At 44.0% G+C, this 21,727-nt stretch overlaps 1 protein-coding gene across 1 annotated transcript in view; it reads left to right on the plus strand.

The window, feature by feature from the left end:
• shank3a (SH3 and multiple ankyrin repeat domains 3a) overlaps positions 1-21,727 on the plus strand; it is a 773,648-nt gene that overhangs the window by 353,922 nt on the left and 397,999 nt on the right. Inside the window, exons 13-15 of the mRNA XM_041203533.1 lie at positions 5,462-5,504; positions 5,606-5,677; positions 5,731-5,880. Coding sequence (XP_041059467.1) covers positions 5,462-5,504; positions 5,606-5,677; positions 5,731-5,880 — 265 coding nt within the window. The remainder of the gene's footprint in view (positions 1-5,461; positions 5,505-5,605; positions 5,678-5,730; positions 5,881-21,727) is intronic.

Consider the following 21,727-nt stretch of genomic DNA (forward strand, 5'->3'; position numbering starts at 1 on the left):
TGTTGACTTACAAAGGAATCTGAATATCCTTGTACACCAATCACTGAAAGCAAGCATGCAGGTGCAGCAACCAGTTAAGAAGGCAAATGATATGCTGGCCTTCATTGCATTGAGTACAGGAACAAGGATGTCTTACTGCAGCTGTTCAGGGCCTTGGTGAGACCACACCTGGAGTGTTGTGTACAGTTTTGGTTTCCATACCTAAGAAAAGATATACTTGCCATAGATGGAGTGCAGCAAAGGTACACCAGACTGAATCCTGGGATAGCAGGATTGTCGTATAAGGGGAGATTGGGTTGACTAGGCCTTCATTCACTGGAGTTCAGAAGAATGAGGGGAGATCTCATTGAAACATAAAATTCTGACAGGGATGGACAGACTGGATGAAATTTCCTCTGGCTGGGGGATGGTCTAGAACAAGGGGTTGCAGTCTCAGGATATGGGATAGGCCATTTAGGATTGAAATAAGGAGAAACTTCTTCACTCAGAGGGTGGTGAACCAATTTTAACTCTCTACCACAAAGGCTATGGAGGCCAAATCACTGAATATATTTAAGAAGGAAATAGATACATTTCTGGACTCTAAAGGCATCAAGGGGTCTGCAAAGAGGGCAGGACTACGTCATTGAGATAGAGGATCAGCCACGATCATATTGAATGGCGGAGCAGGCTCAAAGAGCTGAATGACCTACTCCTGCTCCTATTTTCTATGTTTCTAAATAGTACTTTCCTCCATGGGTTGGCATTAGAGTTGTATAGCCTGTTTAATTGAATGGGCGGTCAGGAACCTGAATAAATCCAGTGAGAGGACACCTCCGTAATCAGCTGATCCCTGATTATTTTGTCAGCTATTTTCAGGTTGCCTAGAAGAAAACATCATTGCATGGTGCCTTTCACAACCTCAGGATGTCCCAAAGCACTTTACAGTCAATTAAGTACTTTTTAAAATTGTAGCCACTATTATAATGCCGGAATCATGGTAGTCAATTTGTGCACAGCAAGGTCCCACAAACAATAATGTGATAAATGACTAGATGTTCTGCTCTAAGGATGTTGGTCCAGGAATAAGTATTGGCCAGGATAAGGGAGAACTCCCTGCTCTTATTCAAAATCATGCCGTGAGATTTTTCCATGCATCTGAGAAGGTAGACACGACCTCAGTTTAACTCATCCAAAAAACCTTCTCGCCATATCCTTCAGATCACCCCTTCAGATTACCTACCTATCTTCTGACTACATCTCTTAATCCCACCTACTTACCTTCTCACTATATCCTTCAGCCCCAGCTTATTACTTTCTTGCCATATGCTTCAACCCAACTTTCTCACAATATCCCTTGGTACTCTCCCTAAAAACACATTGGGCTGAACTTTTATGCACCAATGGATGTGAGCATGGAGGTGGGTGGGCTTAGAGGTTTGCGCCATTAGCTGGTGTGCTAGTTTCCCAGAACCATTCAATCCTGCGCCATTTTCCTGGAGGCTGGATGGGATGGGGTGGCAGGGCTATCTGTCCACAAGCAGTGTGTAGCCAGTTAAGACTATTCTAAAGCCTAAAGTCAGAGGCCAATTGGAATTTTCCAGTTGGCCTCCAAGCACCCGAAGGCTTCATGGAACAACCCCTTCCTCTTGAAGTGGCCTCTTTCTCATTTACCCGAAAAGGCAGCCTGCTGCTTTGTCTGTGCTGGAAGGCCTCCTGTCGGCCATCATCCTTAATTGGACAGCTGGCCTACCCTCTGGCCATTAATTGGCCAAATCGGGGAAAATCACAGTGGGGTGACTGTTCCTCTCTCAGTGCATGCTTCTGGCCCCCATTTGACCCTAATATCAGTGTCCTGAAGCCCAGAGGGAAAATCTTTCACATCCAATTGTCTTTTGACCCCACCCATATTTACTTCACTTCAAAGTCCCTCCTTGGGAAGTTATCCATAACTCAATTCCCCTTTTGATGAAAATGTTGCCCTTAGCTTCCCTTCTAACCTGGCTCTATCCTTTTTAACATCTCCCCTGGGATTTGAACCCTCCACCACAGTGAAAGATTTGTCTTGATAAATTATGCCAGGGATATTCTGGCCATTTTTTCCCTCCTTGGACCAGAAGTGCAGGAGGTAACTGCAATGGTTTTCTGCCACCCTAAGATCAGCTAATTCAGTACAGACTGGCGATCAAATCTGGGACCTTCTTACTGTCTAGCTAAGTGTCACATTACAGGTGTCTTTTGCATGAGATATTAAACCAAGGCCATTTCTGGTCTCTCAGGTGGATGCAAAAGATCCTATGGAATGAGTTTGGAAAAGAACAGGCAAATTCTCTCTGGTGTTGTGGCCAATGTATATTCCTTAATCAACTTCACTGAAACAGATTCTCTAATGGCTGTTAATGGAACCTTGCTGTGCATAAGTTGGTTGCCACATTTCTCACATTACAACAGTGACTACATTCAAAAATACTTAATTAGCTCTGAGGCACTTTGGAATGACCTGAAGTATAAATGCAAGTTGATGTTTATCAGAATCTTTTGGCTACTTTATCTTGAAGCCTCTGTCTAAGAAAACCAGTCCAAATTGTTTAATATTTTCTCATAAACTTTAAGTATTTATACCTAGAAACATGTTTGTTGCTCCCTTTTAGACCCCCTCATGAGCAGTAATATCCTCATTCCAATGAAGTGCCTCAAGTTGGCCTCTCTACTCCAGTCAGTCTGATCAGTACTTTAGATATCTACATGCGGAAGGTGTTCGATGTATCACATGTCGTGAGGGAGATTCTGTCTCTTAGCTGACATGCTTTGTAAATTCTGCCTCGTATTCCACTGAGGCGGTCATAGTCCAGATGGTGCTCGTTTGCTCATTCGCAAGCAAGAAAACAGACTCTGGCAAATGATACTGCATGCCAGGTCTGACTATTTAGATTGGAGAATGTTGTATGGCTGTTATTTTACACTGGCCCTCAGTACATGTGGCTCAGGGGAAATCATCTGGGATTCCAAATCCTGATTGCTGTGCAAAGACCTCCATTGTGAATGTCAGGTGAGAACAGGGTTGGTCTCCATGTGAAGCCCCTTCACAATGAAATAGCCACTCTGGATTTTTAAAAAATTATATTCATTCTCTGGATGTGGGTTTCACTGGCGAGGCTGGCATTTATCACCCAAGAGGGTAATGGTGGGCCTCCACCTTCTTGAATGTCTGCAGTCCATCTAATGAAGCTGCTTCCACAACATTGTTCAATCAGAAGTTCCAGGCTTTTGATCCAGTAGTCACGAAGGAATGGTGATATATGCCCAAGTCACGATTGCGTGAGTCTTGGAGGGGAACTTGGAAGTGATGGTGTTCCCATGCACTTACTGCTTTTGTCCTCCTAAATGGTGGAGGTCAAGATTTTGGGAGGTGCTATCATAGATGGCTTGGCAAGTTGCTGTAGTGTGTCTTGTAGATGGTACACACTACAACCATGGTACAACGATGGTGGAGGAAGTGAATGTTTCAGCTAATGGACGAGGCTAAATTTTCTCACTGGTTTTATTTTAAGGTTGGCCTTAACCTATACGACTACTGGTAGGAAAATGTAGGCATTACTGAAAATCTAGGCTTTACTGAGTAGTCTCATACATAGAATGGTCACCTGACAGGGACCAATAAAACCATATCTGAGGAACTAAAAACAGAAAATGCTTTAAAAACTCAGCAGGTCTGGCAGCATTTGTGGAGAGAGAAACCGAGTTAACGTTTTGAGTCCAAATGACTTCTTTAGAGTGCGAGTCATATGGACTTGAAACGTTAACTCTGTTTCTCTCTCCACAGATGCTGCCAGACCTGCTGAGTTTTTACAGCATTTTCTGTTTTCATTTCAGATTTCCAGCATCCGCAGTATTTTGCTTTTATCTTCAGACTTCCTCAGACATGTTTCTTCGGAAGGGTGGAGGACAATGATAAAAAAAAATATTTGGATGCATTTAGTTGCTGTACTTTTGCTAAACAATGCCACGAAGACTTATAAAAACAAAAAAACTGCGGATGCTGGAAATCCAAAACAAAAACAGAATTATCTGGAAAAACTCAGCAGGTCTGGCAGCATCGGCGGAGAAGAGAAGAGTTAACGTTTCGAGTCCTCATGACTCCATGAAATATTTCTTATTTCAACTCTTTCTTGGACTCGAACTCAAATTCTGTCGAAGGGTCATGAGGACTCGAAACGTCAACTCTTTTCTTCTCCGCCGATGCTGCCAGACCTGCTGAGTTTTTCCACAAAGACTTATGTTGGTCTTCTGAATGAGGGCCTTGTACCTGTCATTATCCAATGCCGGCTGTTATTTATTAGCTGTTAACCTTGCACAGTCACAAAGTATTTTCCATTTTCAAAATTAAAATGAAGAGGTCTTCTCCTATAAGTGAACTCAAGAAACTTAGAACATTGCATGCAAAAACATATCGCGTAAGAGTCTCCACCTCTTCTGAAAGCGGAATCTCACCTTTGGAGCCCAGAGGGAGTCTTACCGTTTAGATTCCCTTTTCAAGAGGAAATCTCCATTCCGGGCCCAATCTTAAAGAGTCAACTTATTAAAGTCTCTTAGAGAGAATTGTATTCCTCGGATCCTTTTTAAAGAGATGGTCTCAACATCAGAGACCCCTTTCGGAAAGGACTCTATGCAGAAGGAGCACTTTTTTTTAACAAGTTTTGCCTTTTATCCCGTCCCCTGAACCTAGCAACTGGTGTTCGGATGAGGATGCTTGGGTGGTGGTGGGGGGGGGGGGGGAGAAGAGGGGTGCGGGTGGTAGGGAGAAGAAGAAAGAAAAAGGGGAATGGACGGGGCGGGAAGCTGGAGGCTGGAGCGGGGACATATGCCATTGGGAATTAAATAGCCTTTCCTGTGGACTCTGTGGAGCGCGGAGCAGGGGCAGGATCGGGGACTCGGTGAGCGAGCCGGTGAAGAGGTGCACGTGTTATAAAGGAGGGCAAGGCGAAGAGTAGCCAGGAAAGAGGATTTGATTGGACAACACAGCGAGACAGGTTGAGGAGGCGGGGGGGGGGGGGGGCGTGACCGGAGTGTCTGGGGCGTGGGAGGGGCCATGAGGATGGCGGGGCCGCTCCCTGTGAGGGCGGGGCCGCTCCCTGTGAGGGCGGGGCCGGTGTGTGGGAAGGGCCAGACAGTGCGGGGGGCGGGGCCGGTCCGTGAGTGGGCGGAGCCGCTGTGTGGGCAGGGCCAATGTGTATGGGCGGGGCCGGCCTGTGTGTGGGCGGAGCCGCTGTGTAGGCAGGGCCAATGTGTGGGGGCGGGGCTGCTCGGTTGGGGGAGGGGAGGGGAGGGGCCGGCCTGTGTGTGGGCGGGGCCAGGGGCAGTCTGAGGCGTTTGTTCGCTGCCAGCCCGGGAGTGAGTGAAGATCCAGCCAGAGCTCACATTCAGCGCTGGCATGTGAGGAGCTCCGGCCGGGGGAGGATGTCGCAGCCCTGGCTGCGGCCAGCGACATCACAACCCTCCTCAGAGTAGCGATGTTAACGGACCCGGTGCCCGGTTTCCGTTCGGTGTCCGAGCGCTCCGGCCGGGAGAGGCCGAGCTGAGTGAGCTGCTGTGTCCCCCCCCCCTCCCCGCCCCTCATCCCGGACAGGTCACGGAGGATGTGGGAAGGGGCGGCCCCCGGGCCCGGGTCGGGGTCCGGGTCCGGGTCCGGGACTGGGTCTGGAAGAACTACTGTCACCTATGTTTTCGTTTACAGCCCGAGCACCGTGAGCGCTGAGCCGAACACAACCCCGGCTGCCGTGCACAGAGGACCCAAGCGCAAACTGTACAGTGCGGTTCCGGGACGGACCTTCATCGTGGTGAAGCCCTACCAGCCCCAGGGAGAGGGTGAGATCCTGCTGCACCGAGGGGAGCGAGTCAAAGGTTAGTGCGGTTCCCCACACACTCACACTCACTATGTTTATAGTGCTGAACCACCCATCTCTTTCAATCTCTCACTCGCTTCCTCCCTCATTCTATTCTCTCAGTCTGATTCTGTTTCACTTTTTCAGTAGAACTTATTATCTCTCCTTTCCATCAAACTGACCCTCCAAGTCTCTCCTCTCCAGGGCGCTATGTATCTCGCAATCTATCTGTTCCCTCTCCATGGTACTGAACTCATAGAACCATCTCTACCTGTACTTTCTCCGTGGTGCTGAACCACATCTTTCTATCGCCTTACTCTCCCCTCTCGCCACATGTCCTTTTACGAACGTCCCTGCTGAACAGTCGCACTCATCTACTCCCTTCTGCGTGCTGTTGAGCCCTTTGAGGTCTACACGCTTACCCAGATCTAAATGATCTCTCAGTTGCCCGAACAACAACAAATCCTGGAGTCAGTTCACTTATAACTTTCCAGCTTAATTTTTTGACCAAAATGTATTTATTTGTCTTCCATTTCTGCATAATCCTCAAATGCCACATACAAAGATAATCAGGGTTCCCAACAGTCCTGTTCTGTCATGTTCCTTTCCCTCTGTGTGTTTTTGTGTGTGTGTGTGTGTGTGTGTGTGTTTGGTGTAGAGTGAGAGAGGCCAGAGTTGTGTGAGTTGTTCTTCACTAGCCACTAGCAGCGTTCATTCATTCTGGTTGCAGCAACGGACTCGTCAGAGGTGGGCTTACCTCAGAAACTAGGCATTGCTTTCTAACTTATAACTCCAGCTGAAAAAGGCCAAGAGGTGGCTGCTCTTCCTTTCCTCAGCTTTCTGGCTTGGAATATATATGCCAGCTAGTAAGGTTAAGGAAGTGTTTGGAACAAAAACTGTTTTAATTTCCTTTGGTGTTGAGGTTGGCAGTTCATTTGTGCATGTTAGTTTAAGCTTGTTCATTTATTGACATCATTAACATTCTCTGTAGGTCTTCTTCTAGTTGCTTAACTCCTTTCACTGTTGAAGGAAACCAGTGAGTCTCAGTCCATCTCTTACAGTTATTTAGCATCAAAATTCATTTTATTACACCCTTGCAGTTGTATAACGTATAGCACAGGTTCTCCTCAAGCCCCTTGAAGATCTATTGTTTTTATGAGATCTTTGCCCAAAGCTCTCAGTCCGAGAGGGTCTCAACTGACCAGCCACAGTTCTGTCTAATGTGAGAAGGTCTTACATGACCCTTTCTCAGTTCTTGTAGGTAAGTGCCTTGGATTTAGTGCATGATGGGGTTATCATACTGTATGACAATGAAGGATTGGCTGAGAATGTATACGATAGGGAATAGTCAAAACATATTCAAACATGAGACAAATGCAAAGGTGAACCAAGAGCTCTTGCACACTAGCGTTCTGATGAAGAGTCATATCAGACTCGAAATGTTAACTCTGTTTCTCTTTCCACAGATGTCAGACCTGCTGAGTTTTTCCAGCATTTTCTGTTTTTATTTCTGACCTCCAGCATCCTCAGTATTTTGCTTTTATTATTTTGCACGTTAGAACTGAGGTCATCTAAGAACCTTCACTATGAACTATGCAATTGGGAGGAGCTAGTCTACGATCCCCATATGTACTATACAATTGTCAGAAGCTTTCTGAGGTTTTCTTAATCACAACAGAACTGTAATTGGATTTTCTGAAACACTTTCATATCCTAAAACTATGGAGACCAACTGAGAACATGGAACCTTAAACACAGCCAAGAAAAAGAATGAAATTATTGTCGTTTCAGTTTCCCTGTTTCCCTCTGTATCATCCCTTTCCTTACTCTAAAGCTTTCCTTCTCTCAGCTCCTTATTTCCTTCCACTTTACCTCCCCCACTCAAACTCTCTTGTTATTTGCTGATGTTGTTTCATGCTCTCACTTTGTGTCTTTATCACCATCTGACTGTTCTTTCTATTTCTGTGTATCTCTTTTCCTGTCTTGGTCAGTAATACTCTTTCTAATTCTCTGTCTGTATCTCTGTCAGTCTTTCTCTCTCTTTCTCTCCCTCTCTCTCTCTCTCTCTCTCTTTCTCTCTCTGTCATCTATCTTCTCCTAACTAGCTCTACTGTTGAAATCTGAACTGAGAGACTTGGTAGGTTATTTGATCATGAAGGGCATTACAGATGATTTCCATCCTCATCTAACATCCAAACATGCATGCCCATTTTGCCAGAAGTGAAAATCCTGTCTGATGCGTCTCCCTACCTAGCCCTGTAGTTCAATGGCAAATTACTCCAGCCTTAATGCATCCCCAATGTATGTCAGCTAACTTATCACAGACCTCTAGAGTTTAGAACCAGGATTGTGCAGGCTGGAGTGTAATCGAGAAATTCAGGTGGTTTGCATATTAGAATAACATATGCCTGAGACTGAATAACAGGCTGGAATCTAATTCAAGGGTTTGGGGTAGTTTCTACACAGAACAACAGATGCCTTGGAGTGAGCAAACTAATCAAGGGATTCAGTGATTTACTTGTAGAATAACGGATATCTAAGAGTGAGTTGCAGCTTGGAATCTAATAGAGGGGTTATATTGTTTCATATATAGAAAAATAGATACTTGGCAGTAAGTTACAGGCTGGAATCAAATAGATGGGTTTAGGTAGTTTATGTAAAGGATACCCTGGAGTGACCGACCTCAGTCAGAAAACCACCAATTGTGCTACAAAGTCACCACTAGTAGGGGGGGCTGTTATTGTAGCATGGTAAGTGTATGCAGACAGTAATGCAATGCAGATATAACCACAATTTGCACTTACTTAGCATTTTTACTGTAGGAAAACATCTCGAGGTGATTTACAGAGGGTCTTCTTTTGGGTGAGATGTTAAAACTGAGGTCTGGTCTGGGGTCTCAGGTTGATGTAAAAGATACCATCATCCTATTTGAAGGAGAGCAGGGAAATTCTTCCTGATGTCCTGGCCAGATACCCTTCAACCAACTCCACTAAAGCAGATGACCCAGTTATGTATTTCATTGCTGTTTGTGGAACTTTGCTGTATGCAAATTGGCTGCCATGCTTCCCTGCATTCCAGTAGTGACAACAATTCAAAAATGTACTGCATTGTTTGTAGAGCATACTGCGATATCCATGAGGCCCTGAACGGCCCTTTCTACATGTGTTGTGAATTGTAGACGAAATCTGCATGCTTGCTTCTTGTATTATAAACTAAACTTTAGAGTATTTATATATTCTATATTGCAATATGATTTCTGTTGCGTTTTTATGGATAACCAGAACATCTTTTAAATTATAGTGTGTAAAACAGTGGAGATTGCTGCACTGATGGCATGTAAAAGGGCTGACTGCCCCAGCTCTAACTATGGGCATAACAGGATTGTCAGTCCTCTCAGGCCCTGGCAGCTGCTCTGATCTCTGAGTAAATTGATGGCTTCCAGCCACTCTGGGTGGTGGGAGGCTGGCCCTCATTGGCTCCAGGCACACAGTTCATTGAAATCTCAAAGTAAACTTGCCGCATCAACAAAGGCCTAAAGTTAAGGGCATTTCCTGGATCTCGGCAATACAGTGGTTTTGTCCGCCACTGGCTGTTCAAAATTTGCATACTGAAAATCTCTGGCCCTTGAGACTACACAGTGGAAGCTTTCAGGCTGCAAATGAAACTGGGGACAGTGTTGACACAAGTGTGGGTCTGCCATCCAAAGCCATTCATCCTGGACTCTACAGCCAAGAAACAGTTTCACGGGTCTTATGGTGGCATAGTGGTATTATCACTGGACTAATAATTCAGGGTAATGCTCTGGGGACCCGGGTTTGAATCCCACCATGGCAGATGGTGAAATTTGAACTCAATAAGAGCCCATCTCGTTCACTAATTTCCTTTAGGGAAGGAAATCTGCCACCCTTACCTGGTCTGGCCTACATGTGTCCCACAGTAATGTGGTTGCTCTGAAAGGCACTCAATTCTCAAGGGCAATTAGGGATGGGCAATGAATGCTGGCCTTGCCAGCGACACCCACATCCAATGAACGAATAAAAAAATTGAGAATTTTACTTATCCAACTTATGATGAACTTTTATCAGTTTCATTAGCAGCTTGGCATTTTGTGGGAGAGTCTCACACTCAGACACACATGCATACATATATGTAGTGGTTACTACTGGGCTAATAAACCAGAGAAGGTAGGTATAAATTGCTCCACAATACGTTTAAAATTTGAATACAATATTTTGAGACGGTAAGGTCAAGAAATAAAAAGATAGTATGAGTAAAAGTGACTATGAAGTAGTCGTATGGTTGTTAAATCCCAACTGGTTCATTCAGTCCTTTTAGGGAAGGAAGCCTACCATTCTTACCCAATCTGACCTTTTATGTGACTCCAGTACCAGACCAAAGTGACTGACTTGTTAATGCCCTGTGAAATGCCATAACAAGCAAGGCGGTGAAATGTGGGAATGTGGAGTTGAGGTTACAATCTGATTAGCCTTGATTTTATTAAATGGCAGAGCAGACTCAAGGAGCCGGGTGGCCTACGCCTAATTTGTATGTTCATAAGATACACAGTTGTTTCAGATCGTTATTGGGAATCAAAAAGAAGAACCATCACCACCATCTCAGGGCAGCTAGAGATGGGCAATAAATGCTGACCTTCCTAGTGATGCCATATTGCCAGACACACACATGGATGCCTGCAAATTAACAATAATTGGAAACATAAAACCTATATCTGCAGTCCTCCCTACCCCTCATATTTGCCGGCAGTAGTTGAACAGACACTCTGTGTCCCTTCCTTATAGAACCTTGCAGCTTTAGCAGTGAGAAGTTAGCACTAATTCTGACCTGGGAATACGTCATGAACGTCATATCTCAGCTCACTGTGGTAGTCCAGTCACGCAAGGAATTTCTGTCAGTTTCTCTCTCTATCTCTTCACTGCATATGTTTTGAAACCTAGGTGATCCGTGATACAGTTTGGAATGTAGTGGGTGGGCTTGTAGTATAGTGAATATCCAATATTGTTAATCACAGAAGTGAGGTCTTCAAAGTCCATTAAGTGTTTAGTGTGACAAAATGCTTTAAATCAGCATAAGATTATAAGACCATATGAAATGGGAATAGGAGTAGGCCATTTAGCCCCTTGAGCCTGTTCCACCATTCAATAACATCATGGCTGATCTGATTGTGGCCTTAATTGCACTTCCTGCCATCCCTTCATAACCCTTGACTCCCTTGTGGATCAAAAAGCATCTACCTTGTCAAGCCCCCTCAGTCTTTTATGTTTCAATAAAATCACCTAATTCTTCTAAACACTAATGAGTATAGTCCCAGCCTGCTCAACCTCTACTCATAAGACAACCCCTTCATCCCAAGAATCAACCTAATGAGCCTTCTCTAAATGATAACCAATGCAAATCTTTCCCTCCTTAAGTAAGGTAATCTAACCTGTATATTGTATTGTTAGTGCAGTCTCACCAATGTCCTGTATAGTTGTAGCAAGACTTCCCTACTTTTATGCCCCATTCCCCATGCAATAAAGGCCAACGTTCCATTTACCTTGCTAATTACTGGCTGTAACCTGCATGCTAACTTTTTGTGATTCTTGTACAAGGACACCCAGATCTCTCTACCACTGAACTCTGTGATCTTTCTCCATTTAAATAATATGTTGTTTTTCAACTCATCCTGTCAAAGTAGACAACCTCTCATTTTCCCACATTTTCCTGAATGGGAGGCCCCATGCATAAAGTTTTTTTTCCCTCCGGCATGATCCTGACCTTCCTGCGGCTTACCTTGCCCTTAAGTGGCTAATTACCTAAATGGCCAGTTATGAATTTGTGGTATGTGGACATGCAGGTATCGCTGTTATTTATTGTCCAGTCTTAGTGGGCTGTTAAGGGCCAACCACATTGGGACTGGAGTCACATACAAGCCAGATAGAGAATGGACAGGAGGTTTCCTTCCCTAAAGGACATTAGTGAACCAGTTGGGTTTTTATGAAAATCTGGTGGTTTTTGTGGTCACTTTTACTGATAGTAACTCTTTATTATCAGATATAATTTAAACTGAATTTAAAATCTCAAACTGTCATTGCGGCATTTGAATTTGTATTCTCTGGATTAATAGTCTAGGCTCCAGGATTACTAGTCTAGTAATATAACAGACCTGTTGTATTTCATCCCCTCCTTTACTCCCCCAAAAGCTGCATGTAAAGAATCAGCAATGCTCAGGAAGGTTGGTAGTGGCTGGAGCTTGAAAAACAGTAGAATATTCACCCATCACCTTCTTCCCATATCCATCACACTTCACTCCTCATCTTCTCCCCATATTCATCCAATTCACCACCTCTCCTCCTTCCCATAATCCCTCAACTCCACCTGCACACCACCTGATATGCCTCAGCCCCACTTACACATTCTACTCCTCAATTTCACCTCCCCTCAAGGAACACTTCTAAATGGTGGGTACAAAGCTGATCTTGCCAACTATCGGGCTGAAACCTACTGGGACATAAAATTCACCTTATACTCTTCTTCATTACTTATTTAGTTATTTTACACTTAATCACACAATTGTATTTTCCACCTGTTTGTCCATCCAGTTAGTATCCCAGACATAGACTGAGAAGTCCTTAATTTTCTGAGGCTTTGATATTCAGAACAGTTGTAAGTCCATATCTGTCAGCTGTCTTGCTCACTTTTAATTAACCTTTTGAAACATCTCAGCCATGAGCATTGATTCATTTATATACTTTCTGAATGATTCATCTGCCCACAGTACAATATATTTTAAGTGAGTAGATTGCATGTCTACAACAGTACTAATGTTGTGTTTATTGTAACCAGGACTGACAGTCCCGGCATTAGCAGGAGGGAAGTATGAGAGAGTGTTACTTTGAGGGCGGTGTGGGGTATATTGGAGTTACAATGAGGATTGTGGGATCTAGACAAGGGTGTTAGTGAAGGAATTGCGATATATCAGTGTGTTGGTGTGAGGGGTGTGTGGTCTATCAGCATGCTACAGTGAGGGGTGTGAGATAAATCAGTTAAATTGCTAAGCCTCAGTGTAACTGTAGAAATCTCCTCGGTGCAATGTATTTAGAATTCACCACCCGTGGCCTGATCTCTGATGCTGGTTCTTGCTGCTAATGATGGATGAGGTGGCCACTTTCCAGACATCACTGACTTTAATGGAATTCCTTATATTTAGTTGGCTGCATAAATTTGTCCCATTTTAGAGTTGCATTCTCTGCAAATTTAGGATTAACTGCAGTGGGCATTCTTCAGTGAGAGATTCCCTTCTCTTCAAACTGCAGAATTAAAGTAAAGCTACTATATCATGGCTGTTTGCATAACCAGATAGAAACGTAGGCCAGGATTTTATGGCCCCTCCTGCTCAGTGGGATATTACGGTCCCGCTGAACTGACTGGAGATTTAAATTGCTGGCTGGATCTGCCAGGGGGTGGGGGACACGGCACAGTGGGGCCATAAAATCCTGGCCATAGAAAATTTATGGCACGGAAAGACGTCATTCAGCCCACCATGTCTGTGGCAGCCGAAAGAGAGCTTTCCAGCTTTATCTCACTTTCCAGCCCTAGGACTGTAGCCCCGCAGGTTACGGCACTTCAGCCGTATGTCCAAATATTTTTTAAATGCAACTAGGGTTTCTGGCAGAGTGTTCCAAACTCCCACCACTCTCTGGGTGAACAAAATTCACCTCAACCTCTCTTTAATCATTCTGCCAGTTACTCAAAGCCTATGCCTCCTGGTTATTGACCTCCTTGCTAAGGAGAATAGGTCCTTCCTACCCACTCTAATCTAGGCCCTTCATAATAGGTACAGCCTCTGTCACATCAATCACAGACCACAAGGTCCTAGTTCAACACCTGTTTCTGCTGACCTCCGCCAAGGCACCAATCCAGGGTAACAGTGTTAGACAAGTCAATATTAGGACCACTGCTTTTCTTGGTGAATATTAATGACCTAGCCTTGGAATGCAGAACACAATTTCAAAATTTGCAGATGATGCAAATCTTGGAAGTATTGCCAACTGTGAGGAGGATAGCAATAGACACTAAGAGGACATAGACAGGCTGGTGGAATGCATGGACACCTGGCAAATGAAATTTAATGCAGAAAGGAGTGAAGTGATACATTTTGGGAGGAAGAATGAGGAAAGGCAGTACAAATTATAAAATTCTAAAGCTGGTGCAGAAGCAGAGAGACCTGGGGGTACATGTGCACAAATCATTGATGGTGGCAGGGTAAGTTGAGAAAGCGGTTAATAAGGCATGTGGGACCCTAGGCTTTATAAATTAGACATAAGTACAAAAACATGCAAGTTATGATGAACCTTCGTAAAACATTGATTTGGCCTCAAATGGGGTATTACATCCAATTCTGGGTGCCACACTTTAGGAAGCTTGTGAAGGCATCGGAGAGGGTGCAGAAAAGATTGACAGGAATGGTTTCAGAGATGAGGGCCTTCAGTTACAAAGATAGATTGGAGAAGCTGAGCTTGTTCTCCTCAGAGAAGTAAAGGTTTAGATGAAATTTGATAGTGATGCTCAAAATCATGAGGGGTCTGGACAGAGTGAATAGGAAGAAACTTTTCCTACTGGTGGCAGGGTTGAGAACCAGAGGACTCTGATTTAAGGTGAATGGCAGAAGAAGCAGAGACAAATTGAGGGAAAAACTTTTTTTATGCAGTGAGTGGTTAGCATCTGGAATATCTTGCCTGAGACTGTGGTGGAGGTGGTGGCATAGTGGGATTGTCACTGGACTGGTAATCCAGGACCCAGGGTTGGGGACCTGGGTTCAAATCCCACCACAACAGATGGTGGAATTTAAATTCAATAAATATCTGGAACTAAAAGTCTAATAATAACCATGAAGTCATTGTCGATTGTCATAAAAATCCATCTAGTTCATTAGGGAAGGAAATCTGCTGTCCTCACCTGGTCTTGTCTGCCTCTGACTCCAGACCCATGTGCTGACTCTTTATAAAAAAAAAAAAATGCCCTCTGAACAAGAGCAATTAGGGATGGACAATAAATGCCAGCAATGCCCGCATCCCATGAATGAATTTTAAAAAAGGCAGATTCAATTGAGGCCTTTGAAAGAGAATAGGATAATTACCTGAAGAGAGAAGATTTGTAGGGCTATGAGAAAAGGCAGGGTGTGGGGACTAGCTGAGTTGCTGTCACAGCCTGCAGGGACACAATGGGCCGAATGGCCCCCTTTTGTGTTGTAACCATTCTATGATTCTGTGACCCTGAGATAGGAAAGGGGGAAAAGGAATCAGTCAGGGGTCAGGTTCGTGATCACTCCAGTAACCTCGTATTCACCCCTCCTCTGCCATAAATCGTACATGGTGGTAAGATTAGGAAGGTTACAGTCTGCTAACCCCTATGATTTAATAACCTCACAATGCTCACAGGTGAACTGATATGTTAAGAATGTCTGTTTTGAACTAGTAGAAGCTGCCTTGCCTCTGAAAAAGTGCACCCCATCACCAAGACTAGAGAGAAGGAGGTTAACAAAAGAAACAGTACTATTCATGGTTTCCAAGATCAGTATGCTCCTCCAATTCTGGCCTGATGCACATAATCAATTTCATCACTTCACCATTGAAGGCCTTGCCATCAGCTGCCTAGGCATGAAGCTCTGGAATTCCCTCCCTAAACCTGGCCAACTCTCTATTTCTCTTTCCTCCTTTAAAACAGTCCTTAAAACTTACCTGTTTAACCAAGCTTTTAATCATGCAGCAACTCACCAAGGCTCCTTAGACAGCATCTTCCAAACCCGTGACCACTATCATCTAGAAAGACAAGGGCAGCAGATGCATGGGAACACCGCCACTTGGAAGTTCCCCTCCAAGTTAATCACCATCCTAACTTGGAAATATATCTCTGTTCCTTCACTGTTGCTGGGTCAAAATCCTGGAACTCGCTTCCAAACAGCACCATGGGTGTACCTACACCTCATGGACTGCAGCGGTTCAAGAAGCAGCTCATCACCACCTCAAGGGCAATTAGAGTTGGGCAATAAATGCTAGCCTAGTCAGCGAAGCCCACATCCCATGAATGAATAAAAAACAAAATCTGTTTTATTAAGGATTAGTGTTAAATTTTGTTTGATGACACTCCTGTGAAGTGCCTTGGAATATTTTAATGAGTTAAAGGTGCTTTGTAAATGTAGGTTGCTATTGTTTGTGCACACCAGAAAAATAAAACAACCACAATAGACCCAAAATCACCACATCACAATTATTCAACCCATTAAACATGGGACAATCAGATCAGGACCGTTGCATAGATACAGAATTCTCATTCTCAGATTAGAGATTCGAAAAGTCCCTATTCCCTCACAAAAGATATCAAATGTGGAACAGGCACCCAAAGAAAGGGATTCAGAGTCAGTGGGCACAGATTAGATACAGATTAAATTCTCTCTGCACTGCCCTATCAGAATGCCTTGATTTCATCCTCAGAAAAGGATCTAATGAAATCAAAGTAATGTTTACTCTTTCCCTCACAAACCTGTGGCCCCTCTGATGGATTGTCATTTTAAGGCTGAAAGTCCATTTGCAGTGGGATGTCAACCTGGGATCATTGTCAGTGTGCCTGATTTGTGACCTGAGTTTTCTAAAGGGAATGTGCTGTTGATGAAGGAGGTTTGCATTGCTTTTTGGCAAAGTCTCACTGTAGCATTCAGCAGGGCTATGTCCTGATCTGTTCATAATCTATCCTATTTAGCACAGTGGTGGGTATCCTCAATGTTAAGATGGGACTTTGTCTCCACAAGGACTGTGCAGTGGTCACTCTTCGATACTGTCATAGACAGATCCATAGACGGGTAGATTGGTGAGGACAAGGTGAATAGGTTTTTCCCTTTTGTTAGTTCTCTAAGCCAGTCTTTTAGGACTTGGCCAGCTTGGTCAGTAGTAGTGCTCTTGAGCCACTCTTGGTGATGGATGTTGAAGTTCCTCACCCAGAGTACATCCTATATCCTTGCCACCCTCAGTGCTTCCTCCGGGTGGTGTTCAACGTGGAGGAATATTGATTCATCAGCTGAGAGGGGACGGTATGAGGTAACCAGTAGGAGGTTTCCTTGCCCATGTTATGACCTGATGCCTTGAGATTTCATGGGATCTGGCTTCAATGTTGAGGACTCCCAGGGCAACTCCCTCCCAACTACATACCAGTGTGCTGCCACCCCTGGTTGGATTGTCCTGCCAGAGGGACAAGGCATACCCAGGGATGGTGATGGTGGTGTCTGGGACATTATCTGTAAGCTGTGATTTGGAGTCAGGCTGTTGCTTGACTGGTTTGTGAGACAGCTCTCCCACATTTGGCATAAGTCCCCAGATTTTAGTAAGAAGGACTTCGCAGGTTCGACAGGGATGGGTGTGCCATTATCATTTCCGGTGCCTAGGTTGATGCTGGGTAGCCGCCCAATTTCATTCCTTTTAGACTTTGTAGTGGTTTGATACAACTGAGTGGTTTGCTAGGCTAATTCAGAGGGCATTTAAGAATCAACCATATTGGATCTGGAGTAATGTGTAGGCCAGACCATGTAAGGATGGCAGATTACCTAAAGGACTTTAGTGAACCAGACAATCAACAATGGTTTCGTGGTCACCATTAGACTAGCTTTTTAAAAAAAAATTCCTGGTTTATTAATCAAATTTAAATTCCACCAGCTGCAGTGGTGGGATTTGAACCCCATGTTCCTAGAGCATTAGCCTGGGCCTCTGGATTACAAGCCCAGTGACATTACCACCATACCACCACCTCCCTTGATCTAATGAAATTATGGATCAGGCTTGAGGGGCTGAATAGCATATCCCTGTTCCAGTGTTCCCAGTATCTAATGTTGCTGATTAAGGGTAGTTTGTACTTTTATGTCTTGCCTGGTGGCACTGATGTCTCACGATGTGGAATAGTTATTGATGTTGATGATTTGAAGGAGTTAGTTAGTGGCATTGATGACATTGAGCTCCATCCTGCATACTGAGTCTCAGTGACATCATCTGGAAACACATCAAGTTCCACATGCATGCTGACCCAACATCCAGCTTAACCTCCCTACCACCTCTCTAGACCCCTCCATTGTCTCTAGATTATCAAGCTGCTTGTCCAAAATTGGCCTTCTCCTGTTCCTATGAGTGCCAGATGGGCAGAAATCTCCTCCAACTAGATATTGGGATGACATTAGCCATTGTCTTTGGTCCTCACCACAAACTCCATTGCCTTGCCACTGACTCCATCTCTTGCCCTAGCAACAACCTGAGGCTAAAGAAGAACATTTACTGCCTTGGTGGTGTATTTGGCCTCAAGTTGAACTTCTAACATATATCTTCATCACCAAGATCACCTATTTCCACTTCGTGGTAGTGTCCAACTTTGCCTCTGTCTCAGCTCATCAACTGCTGAAAACCTCATCCATGCATTTGTTACCTTCAGGCTTGACTATTCCAACGCTCTCAAGGCCAGTCTCCCATCTTCCATCCTCCCTAAACTTGAGGTCATCCAAAACTCTGATGCACCCAGTTCCATTCACCCATCACCCCTATGCTCATTGTCCTATATTCACACCCAGCCAAGCAATGCTTTAATTTTAAAATTCTCATCTTTGTTTTCAAATCCCTGCTTCGCCTAACCCCTCCTTATCTCTGCATTTTTGCAGCCATATAACCCTCCAAGTCTTTGTGTTCCTCCAATTCTAGCCTCTTGTGCATTCCTGATTTTAAGTACTTCACTATTGGTAGCAGTATCTTCAGCTGTCTAGGCTGTGAGCATTAGAATTCTCCCTCTAAACCTGCCCTGTGCCTTTCTATCTCTCTCCATCATCAATACCTACCTCTTTGACCGAGCTTGTTGTTATCTCTCCCTCTTGACTGCTGTTAGTTTTTGTAACACTCCTGAGAAGCAACCTGGGGCATTTTACAATTATATAAATTCAAGTTGTTGTTGGAGGAATTATTTATTGGTGTCTCTTGTCATGGAGTGGTTAGTCAATGACCTTCCATAATATAGAGGAGTTAGCTACTTGTGTCACATGATAGATAGGAGTTAGTTATTGATTTGCTGAGAAGTTTGTGACCTCCCGGGACGTGGAGGGGTTGGTGTCTCATGATGAGATATGCATGAATCCTCTGCATCAGTAAAGGAAACTTTCAAATCCACACTGATCTCATGGTTGCACTCAGCTTATTGTGGGAAATGGCTGCTGATGATGGACACTCTGTTACTCGGACAGAATGGTACATATCTCATTTGAACCAATTGCCCGTTTAAGCTTGGTCACAAGTTAGAATAAATTTCTGAGAGGTTTGTGCCATTGGTATTAACTTATTGTGAGTGAATGGAAAGTGATTTGGACCATTTGGATTCTATAAAATGGAAGTACTTGGCAAGGGGTTTAATCCATTGTAAATCTTGTCTGAGGAAGCAAATGGGGGTGTGGTTTGAGTCAGTGGTACCCTGCACAATGTGAATGAATGGAAAGAGGTTAGGTCCATGGGCTTCCCTACAATGTGTGGGAATGGGTATAAGTTATTTAGATTTTGTACAATGGGAGTGAATGGGAGGGAGTTTGGGTCAAAGAATTATTACAGCACAGAACACAGAAGCAGGCCTATCATTTCTGTACCCGCTCTGCAAAAGCAACTCAGCTCGTCCCACTCCATTGACCCTTTCCCCATATACCTGCAAATATTTTCTCTTGAGGTGCTTATCTGACTTTTGAAAGCCGCAACTGTATCTGCCTCCATCACACTTTTGGGTAGTGCATTCCAGATCCTAACCACCTGCTACATAAGCGTTTTTTTTCTTATGTTGTCATTAGTTCTTTTGCCAATCATCTTAAATTGGTGTCCTCTGGTTCTCAATCCTTCTGCCAATGGGAACAGCTCCTCTCTATTTACACTGTCTAGACTCATGATTTTGAACACTTTTATCAAGTGTCCTCTCAACCTTCCTTTTTATAAGCAGAACAGCCCCAGCTTCTCCAATCGATCCACGGAACTGAAGTCCCTCATCGCTGGAGCCCTTCTTGTAAATCTTTTTGCATACTCTGTAAAGCTTCTGCATCCACACTAAACTGCGGAGCCCAGAATTGAACACAAAACTCCACTGGAGCCCGAATCAGTTTTATAAAGATTTATCATAACCTCCTCTCTTTTGTATTCTATACCTCTATTTATCAAACCTGGGATTCCCATGCACCTTTTTAATCAGTTTCTCAACTATCCCTGTCACATTAAATGATTTGTGCACATATATACCAGGTCTCTCTGTTCCTGCACTCCCTTTTAGAATTGTACCCTTTATTTTATGTTGCCACTTCCCATTCTTCCAACTAAAATGTACCATTTCACACTTCTTGCATTAAATTTCATTTCCAAATGTTTGCCCATTCCATCAGCCTGTCTATGGCCTCTGTTTATTTCACTACCCTCCTAACAATTCTGAGTACTTCTGAGTTTTATGTCATCTGCAAATATTGAAATTATGCCCTGTGTACCTAAGTCTACATCATTAATATGCATCAAGAAAAGCAATGGTCCTGGTGCTGACCCCTGGAGAACCCCATTGTATTCTTTCTGCCAGTCCAAGAAACAACCATTCACCAGCACTCTGTTTCCTGTCACTCAACCAACCTTGTATCCATGTTGCTGCTGTCCCTTTTCTTCCATAGGTTTTGTCAGCAAGTTTGAAGCCCATGATATGGCACTTTATCAAATGCCTTTTGGAAGTTCGTAAACGTCATATCAACTGCATTGCACTCATCAACCATCGCTGTTGCCTCATCAAAAGTCTCAATCGAGTTAGTTAAACAAATCCATGGTGGCTTTCCCTAATTAATTCACACTTGTCCAAGTGACGATTAATTTTATCCCCGATTACCATTTCTTGAAAAGCTTTCCCACTACCAAGGTTAAAGTGACTGGCAGTTAGTTGCTGCGTTTATTCTTGTACCCTTTTTTGGATAAGGACATAACATTTTTCCCGTCCTCTGCAACCACCCCCATACTTAAGGAAGATTGGAAGATTATGGCTAGAACCTACTCAATTTCCATCCTTAATTCCCTCAGCATTCTCAGATGCATCCAATCCAGACTTGGTGGCTTATCAACTTTTAAATACACTTAGCCTTTCTAATACCTCCTCTTGACCAGTTTTCAACCCATCTAGTATCTTAACTACCTCCCCTTTAGGCAGCATCTTCCTTGATAAAGACAGATGCCAAGTACTAATTTAGCATCTCAGATGTGCCTCTGCCTCCATGGGCAGAATTTTATGTCCTGCGGGCGACCCGTTCGGGTGTAAAATAGGAGCAATGACATTGGGCAAGTGTCCCGTCATCAACATGCACTTGTGCAATATTTCGGTCGGCAGGCCTGCGCAAGAGTCGGCAGCGTGCCCACTGACAATTAAGAGGTCTATTAAGACCATTAAAGTATTAATTAAGAGAGACTTTTCACTGCCCGTCCAACCTACAGTTCGCAAGCAGACAAATCGGCCAGGCTGCCTTTGGATTTTTGAGGAAACCTCATCCACGGGCGGGATGAGATTTCCAATGTTTTTTATTAAAAATAAAAATGTTTTGAAATAATAATTATTATGTGTATGTTCATGTGAGTGAGTCCTATGTGGGGCCTTTTTTTTTTAAAGAATTTCCAAATCTTTAAATTTTAAAATTCTTCAGCTCCCTGAGGCAGCTTTCTGCCTTCAGGGAGTTTTCATTGCACGTTCCCTCACGCCTGCGCAGACTTCAGCGCTCACCCTCCTCCCACCCCCACCCCGGCAGCGCTGAACCTTTCAGCGTTGGTTGTAAATTAGCCAGCCAACCTGAAATCACG

The sequence above is a fragment of the Carcharodon carcharias genome, chromosome 13, assembly GCF_017639515.1.
Source record: "Carcharodon carcharias isolate sCarCar2 chromosome 13, sCarCar2.pri, whole genome shotgun sequence".
Taxonomy (NCBI): domain Eukaryota; kingdom Metazoa; phylum Chordata; class Chondrichthyes; order Lamniformes; family Lamnidae; genus Carcharodon; species Carcharodon carcharias.